The sequence below is a fragment of the Prorops nasuta genome, unplaced genomic scaffold (assembly GCF_024137725.1).
Source record: "Prorops nasuta isolate Cenicafe-Biocafe unplaced genomic scaffold, Cenicafe_Pnas_1.2 PNAS00024, whole genome shotgun sequence".
NCBI lineage: Eukaryota > Metazoa > Arthropoda > Insecta > Hymenoptera > Bethylidae > Prorops > Prorops nasuta.
In genome coordinates, this window is record NW_027116821.1 from 563,556 (window position 1) to 571,775 (window position 8,220).

Here is an 8,220-nt window from a genome sequence, read left to right on the forward strand (position 1 = left end):
TTACATTTATAAATTCAGGCCTTAGAGTGAGTCCGACCAAAACCTGTAAGCTAAAATTTTACCATGTAGGATTGCCAATTTGCTGTGAATTAGCCAATCAGCATATGTATTTTCGAAAAATTGGCAATCCTACATGGTAAAATTTTACCTTATAGGTTTTGGTACACTTATTGCTCAATAATCTTGCATCAGGCGAGGGGCAGTGGTGATAAGAGGGGCAAGGGGTTATCTAGGGAATTCTAGTGGACACCGTCAAATTTTAGATCGGCTATCCCTTTGACGTCAAGAGCTGTCAAAAGCTAAATTAACCTGTATTTTGAAGAAATCCAGAAAGATAAATATTTTTAAAAAACGAATAAAAGGAAAGAAAGAAAGGATTTTAATAAATATATAAACAAAAAATATCAGATGAGTATTATTTAATGGGAAATGTTAAAGTAATTGTAAATTATTAAGAAAATATACTTTGTGGTTTTTTATATCTGTTACAGGTTAAATGCTGTTTCTGATGAGTTTAAATTACAGCAAAGGAATATATATAGACCAATGAATAAAAACGGAGTAATTTATGAAGCATTTCTGTGTGGACCAGTCATTTCAATAATTATGGTGTAATTATGTTATAATAGTGATTGTGAAAGCGTTTGGTGTATATAAGCAAATAAATTTTATTATAAATTAATAATTATATATAATAATGTATTGATTCCTATTAGTATAAATTAAAGCTAGTTCAATTAAAATACTATTTTTCTTTCTTCCTTATCCAAATACTATACATACATATAGTAATTACATATTCTCGTAGAATCTATCCTTTAAACTAATTAAATTGCAACTATTTGAAATGTGTAAGTCATAACTATTTGCTTCAATTATTTGTATTATTCCATGTGAGACAAATTGCATAGAGACTCTTCAAATTTCTTATTGATCTGTCACATTCTTTCACATCTTGTGTGACATTTATTTGCCTTGTTTGTTTCTTCTTCTTCTAGTTTTCAACATATACCAATATTTCTCTAGATATTTTCAAATAAGCTGAAGTATGCTTATTCTGCTGTCTAATTGATTCTATCAATGTGAGGAAGATAGGTAAACTATTGCTGTATTAAATTTGAAGAATCTAGACACTTGACTTAAATTATTGTACTTAAATATAATGTTTGGTACTTCATCTACATGATATCTTTTCTTTACATTTGACAGGATATTGTCCTCCAATACATTCATGTATACTGCTGTGTTAATCTTGTTTGTAGCTTCAAATAATTTTCCAACTACATATTTGGATATCCATTCCTAATATACAATATTTATTTTGTTACTCCCAATTGTTGTTGAGAATTATCTGTCCTAAATCCTTAATTTATCTAGTCGCCATATATATATTCTATTATTTTCAGATGATTGATATATCTTACTATCAAATCTGTCAACATTATAATAGGAGTAACAAAATAAGTATATTCTACATTCAAAATGTATATCCAAACACGTAGTTGAAAAACTATTCGAAGCTGAAAGCAAAATGAACTCATTAGTATACACATACCTTTTAAAGAACTTTATCTTCCCAAGTACTATGAGAACATATCTCACAAAAGAGATACCAAATTTAAATAACATCATTCAAATGCGTATTTTTCAAATTTAACTAGACAATGATTTATCAATGATTTCAATATTTATAAAATTAATTAGAGATCAGCATAATCATCAGATCTGCGTATAATAATTAATGATTGTAAAATTATTTTTATATGTTATAGACTAGAAGAAAATATTGTAAAGGAGGCATATAAATGTCATAAAAGATAATGTGGAAGGATGTGACATATAGATAAGAAATTTGCAGAGGCTCTATGCAATTTCTCTTACGTTGAATAATAAATATCATTGAAGCAAATAGTTATGACTTGCACATTTCAAATAGTTACAATTTAATTAGTTTAAAGGATAGATTCTACGAGAATATGTAATTACTATATATGTACAGAATTTGGATAAAGAGTAAAGAAAAAGAATATTTTAATTGAACTATATAGCTTTAATTTATTGTGTAATAGGAATCAAAACATTATTATATATAATCATTAATTTATAATAAAATTTCTTTGTGTATATACACCAAACGCTTACACAATTTACTATTTAAATATTACATCACAATTACTGAAATGACTGGTCCACATAGAAATGCTTTATCAATTAGTTCTTTTTTATTTATTGGTCTATATATATTTCTTCTCTGTAACTGAAGCTCATCAGAAACAGCATTTAACCTGTAACAGAAATATAAAAACCACAAAGTATATTTTCTTAATAACTTACAATTACTTCAACGTTTCCTATTAACTAATACACACCTGATATTTTTTCTTCATATATTATTAAAATCCTTTCTTTCTTTCCTCTTATTTTTTTTTTTAAATATTTATTCTTCTGTATATTTTCAAAATACAGGTTAATTTAGATTTTGACAACTCTTTTGACGTCAAAGGGATAACCGAACTAAAATTTGACGGTGTCCACTAGAATTCCCTAGATAATCCCTTGCCCCTCTTATTCCCACTGCCCCTCGCCTGATGTAAGATGATTGAGCAATACTACATGTGCGTTGTAATAATATTATTAGTCACATAAAATAATTGGAGCAGGTATGTAACAGTAACAGGGGCAAACTCAGCTTGCAGAAGAAGCCTTTTCTCATATTAGATCGATCGTGATCAATCTAGCTATTTTTTCCTAAAAGTTGTATCACTGCGACTGATTTAAATCGTAAAAGTGATTCAAACTATCCGACAGCGTTCCGATGTCTTCGCAAAATATGAGTTGAAAAAGGACAGGCGATCTAACTCACTCATACTATTACTGCTGGAACCGTAACGGAAAGTTGGCGGATAGCTTGAATCAATTAAGTCCGGTGACCACGAACCGAAAAAATGTTCCGAAAACCATTTGAATAGTTACTTTTCCGTTAGAGCCACCATTGATTTGATAAACAGTTATCGGAACTGGACTCAAACTATTTCTTTCATATCGTGGACACCGGAGTTTAGCGGTTAGCCCGAATTGAACCGCGAAACTGTATAAGCACCTTTAGTAATCAATTTGAAATTTAGTGGATCACACAAAATTTCATCACTTTCTACCTTTTTTCTTTTAACAAATTTTAATAATGCATTTTTTAATATTCTTAAGTGATGATCGCCTATACCATATAAAATGTTTGGTAAAATATAAAATTTCCTGGATTCTTGAATATTATATATGGAAATGGTATGTATAATTCATAATTCAGTTTATTTTAATTTTAATCAAAAGTTGAATAATTTCAATAAACAATTACATATAAATTCAATGTAACAGTACATATTTTATGCTTTAGGACAGTCAAATAATAATTTTAAAAAAGGCGCAAAATTTAAATTTTGAACTTCTATCCAATAGAGAACCTGCATAAACATATTCCGCGGTTAAACAAAAAACTGTCGAAGGTTCTCGTAGTACAATTTATATTGTGCAAAGCGTGGCGTCCATTGTTACAAACATGTAAGTTTAACATAATGAATAAAATTTTATCTATAAAAATATATTTGAAAATAAAAATCTAATTTTTTAACTATTATAAAATAAACTTGACAAGAAAAGTCTTACGAATGTAAAGTATCAATAGTTTTACTCATAAAAAGAATTTATATATATCGATCCATTCACAAATATTTTATTTTTCCATCACAATTGGTTTCCATTATTTCAATTGCTTTATTAACATACATTATTTTGAACTGTATAAACTTATAAAATTTATATGCATGTACATCTTTTATTTGTTAAATTATTTAGCCATTAGATTTTAGTCATGAAATATAAATTAGTAGTATTTTCTGGTATAAATGTAGTAAAAAAATGCTTTGAAAGCAGCTATATGAAATGTGACTCTACTTTTATTGTTTTTCTGTTTAGTGCGTTAGTGAATACCTTCTTCGTTACCCCACATTGTATTACCACTTTATTAAAAGGTAATGAACAATGTACAACTAAATTATTTATCTACTAGATTTTATCCATGTATATTAATAGAATTTTCTGGTTTAACTATAGTAAAAGAATGCTTTGAAAGCAGCTATGTGAAATGTGACTCTAATTTTATTATCTTTCTGTTCAGTGCACTGGTAAATACTTCCTTCGTTACCCAAAATTGTTTTACTACTCTATTAAGAAGCAACGAACAATGTGCTATTGATTGTACTGAAGCGAATAAAAAAGAATAACATGAGTAGTTATAATAAGAATCAACTGAACTATCCAATTATAGTATTGCAGGATATTTTAAAACAAGTAAGCGGAGACAGCAATGCTTTTCAAGGTAGTAATTTTACTTTTCTTTTAAATTTAAAAAGAATTAGTACTTACACTTTAATGTTATAAGCAGTAGTATTTGCATGTTATAATAATATCTTAAAGTAATATTGCTTGCCAATAACCTGTAAGCATTTAATGATAACTCTTTGCATTTTTAGTTGAAAGTGAAGAAAAAGAGAATTCTTTTTCTCCTGTCTTTCAAGAACATGACTATCAGTTGAAAGAAATAGCTCCTTGTGCTATTATACAAAATGATATTATGGGGACAATTGATTCACCTGTCATCCAGGAGTTTGATAAAATCCTGATATCAGCTCCTAATGATGCCTATGAAGCCATTAATATTAATAATAACATACTTGATCCTGATTATGTTCCATCAGATGAGAGTATATCATCCGATTCATTTAACTATAGTGAACTCGAACAAAATAAAAATTCAAATGTTCTAAAAAACGTAAATAATTCAAAGAAGTCGAATATATCAACGGATATAGATTCATCAACTAATGCACCTGGATCATCTGCCTGTGATGATTTAAACATGCTTGTTGCCAAACGCTCTACTAATGCAGGCTGTAAAAAAAACTTTTGTTTCTTCTGTAAGACACAACAAACTAAAATATCACGCCATTTGGAAAACAAACATGCAAACGAAGAGGAAGTACAAAAATTTATTTTGTTACCTAAAGGAAATAAAGAGCGAAAACAGATAATTGACATTCTAAGACGAAAATGTGATTTTTTACACAACGTTAATGATGAGTATAATAAAGGTCAATTAATCGTATGTAGGAGACCTAATAAAAAGAGAGAAAAGCAGGCTTGTGATTACACTGCATGCTCAAAGTGTAAAGGATTTTTCTCGAAAACTACAATACGTCATCACTATGATCGATGTATTTCAACAACAAAAAAACAGAAAAGAAGTGTAATGGTAAATGCTCGTGCAACATTAGGTCGTATACATGCAGTTGCAAGTGAAATTATGAGAAAAGTTATTTTTCCAGTACTACGAGAAGATAAATTCACATTGCTACTAAGATACGATAAATTACTAATTATTTACGGAAATAAACTAAGTATTAAATATCGGCCACAACACCAACATGATCTTATTCGTGCTCGATTAAGATTAACTGCACGGTTTCTATACGCCGTAAAACAAATCAATAAAAAAATCACAGATTTTGCATCAATTTACGATCCAGTGTACTACGATGACTGCGTCGCTGCAATTAATATAATTGCAGGATTAAATCATGATACCAATACATATAGAGCTCCATCTGTTACATCGAACATGGGTACTTTTCTTAAACAAATAGGTAATATTTATATTAGCGAATGCATAAAAAATCATGACTCAAAATCAAAAGAAAATATTGAAAATTTTCTTAAACTTTTCGAGGAGGATTTTGGTATTAATGTAAATAAGACCGTTGAAGAGACCCAAATGCAAAATAAACGACGAAAAAAAATTGTTCTTCCTTCAAATGAAGACATAAAAAAATTACGAGAGCATTTAAAGCACATAAGAGATGAGGCGTATAAAAAATTAAAAATAGAGTTTTCGTATAAAGCATGGTTATCATTAGCAGAGGCAGTATTAACATCCATTCAAATTTTTAATCGTCGCCGTTCTGGTGAAATAGAACGAATTCTTATAAAAGATTATGAAAACTATCAATATATAGATGAGAAAACAGATCCTGCTGCATTTGCAAAATTAACGCCTGAGGCAAGAGAACACGTAAAGAAATACAGAAGATTTGTTATACGTGGAAAAAAAAATCGCACAGTATCTGTCCTCGTTAATTCAATGCAAGTAATTTGCATATCTATGTTATTAAAATATCGTAATGATGCAAAAGTGCATGCAAAAAACCCATTTTTATTTGTGATACCAGGTTATTATAGAAAACGGTTTAAATATTTGAGGGCATGCATATTAATGAGAAAATTTTCCGTTGATTGTAAAGCAGAATGTCCTCAATCATTACGGGGAACAGAGCTCAGAAAACATATTGCCACAAAATGTGTTGAACTAGAGCTTTCTGAAAATCAGGTGGTGGATTTAGCGAATTTTTCGGGTCACGAGGAAAGAATCCATCGTCAACATTACAGACAGCCAATTGCTTCACAGGAAATTTTAATCATGTCACGCCTTTTGGAAATGGCTCAAGGGGTTGGTATGGAAAAAGATGATTCGGATTCTGAAATAGATGATACAAATACAATAAAAGAAGCTACTATCATTGGATCGAACCAATTAAATAAAACAAATGAATCTTCCATGGGTATAAATTTTATGTATTTATAATTTATAAATTTTTTGAAAAGATTCGGTATATAAAATATGGTTTCTGTTTTAGATAATATTGACGAATCAATTACTACTTCGTGTACAAATACATCCCTTGAAGTATCACATGAGAAACTTATTTCTCATAAGAAAAAAGCTTCACGTAAAAGAAAACATTCGTGTATGTATTGCTTATAACTATATATTTACATGTACTCATTTTATATTAATATGCTAGCTTTCAATATCTTTTTTTTACAGTATCACCGATAGTGAATATAAAAAGATTACGATGGACAGATGAGGAAAAAACGCAATATACAAGGAATTTGGAAATTATATAAAAAACAGAACATTTCCTTCGCTCAACGATATCAATCTTGTAATTAAAAAACATTCTTGTTTGCAGAAAAGACAAGCACCTCAAGTTAAAACTTGGATGTCAAACTTATACAAAAGTAAATCTACAAATAAATAGATTTTATGAAATCTATTATATTTGCAGTTTATAAATTTAAAAGTTCATATTGTTAATTCATTTTAATTTAAAGCTTTATGCGTTAATATATTGATATGCGTATATTTTGTTTTCACAAATTAAAAGATTTATATCATTAATTAGTTTTCATATGAATATTTTGTTTGCTTTAAATTAAATATTTATATCGTTAATTAATTTACGTACATATTATTAGCTCAGACAAATACCAACAATTTTTAATTTACGTAGAAATTTGTATTCATTATTTAAAATTATTATAAGAAATTTGAATTTATTTTACCACAGCTATATTGTTTTCAAAACAGCAAAGCAAAAACAATTAAACCAATAAAACCTAAGTATGTTATCAATTAGCATCATTTTTTTTCATTTCATTTAAAAAAAAATAGAATACTATTGTAACAAAGTAAGTTAAACAATTTCAAACTTATAATACATCTCATGTCTTCTATTATTACGCAATATTTTAGAATAATTTGATTGTATCTATACTAAATACTGTATATCTAAACCAAACGTGCTATGATGCATGGATTTTTTTGTTTCGAAGTTCTCTATCAATAATGCCTTCAGATTTGTTGCAATTACCATAACCATCGATTTCATGTTCCAGCTAATTAGCATGGAAAGTAGTCGAGATAGGGATTAGGTGCAATGGAATTTTGGTAGATCTCGTCGAGCTGCGCTATAAAGGTCCTATGCATAATATCGATATCTGGTACGATTTGGATAATAAATCCATCTGCAGCGTCTATTCAGAGGTAATTTCGACCATGGACGAAACATGATGAAATTTGTAAAAATTTGCAAATTATTATGGAAGCTACCCACCATAGTGCTACAACCTATGCATCTTCTTGTTTTTGAATGCTCTAAACGAATATGGTATCAAAATGGTTAAAATTGACGAATCCTGGATTTTCATGTTTCCAGCTTATTACCGTCAAAAGGGTTGGAGATACTGATCTGTTAGAAAGGAGTGTTTTGTACATCTCGTCGAGCTGATTAAAATATGTCCTATGGATAATATTGATAGCTGGTACGG

General features: G+C 28.9%; 1 protein-coding gene across 1 annotated transcript; it reads left to right on the plus strand.

Annotated features, from left to right (window-relative positions):
* Window positions 1-3,899: 3,899 nt before the first annotated feature.
* On the plus strand, window positions 3,900-7,963 carry LOC136781967 (uncharacterized). The gene is made up of 9 exons (XM_066741023.1): window positions 3,900-3,904; window positions 3,970-4,025; window positions 4,087-4,178; window positions 4,261-4,372; window positions 4,527-6,668; window positions 6,744-6,836; window positions 6,935-6,945; window positions 7,083-7,131; window positions 7,797-7,963. Exons 1-9 carry the CDS (start codon window positions 3,900-3,902, stop codon window positions 7,961-7,963), a joined length of 2,727 nt encoding a protein of 908 aa, XP_066597120.1.
* Window positions 7,964-8,220: the final 257 nt, after the last annotated feature.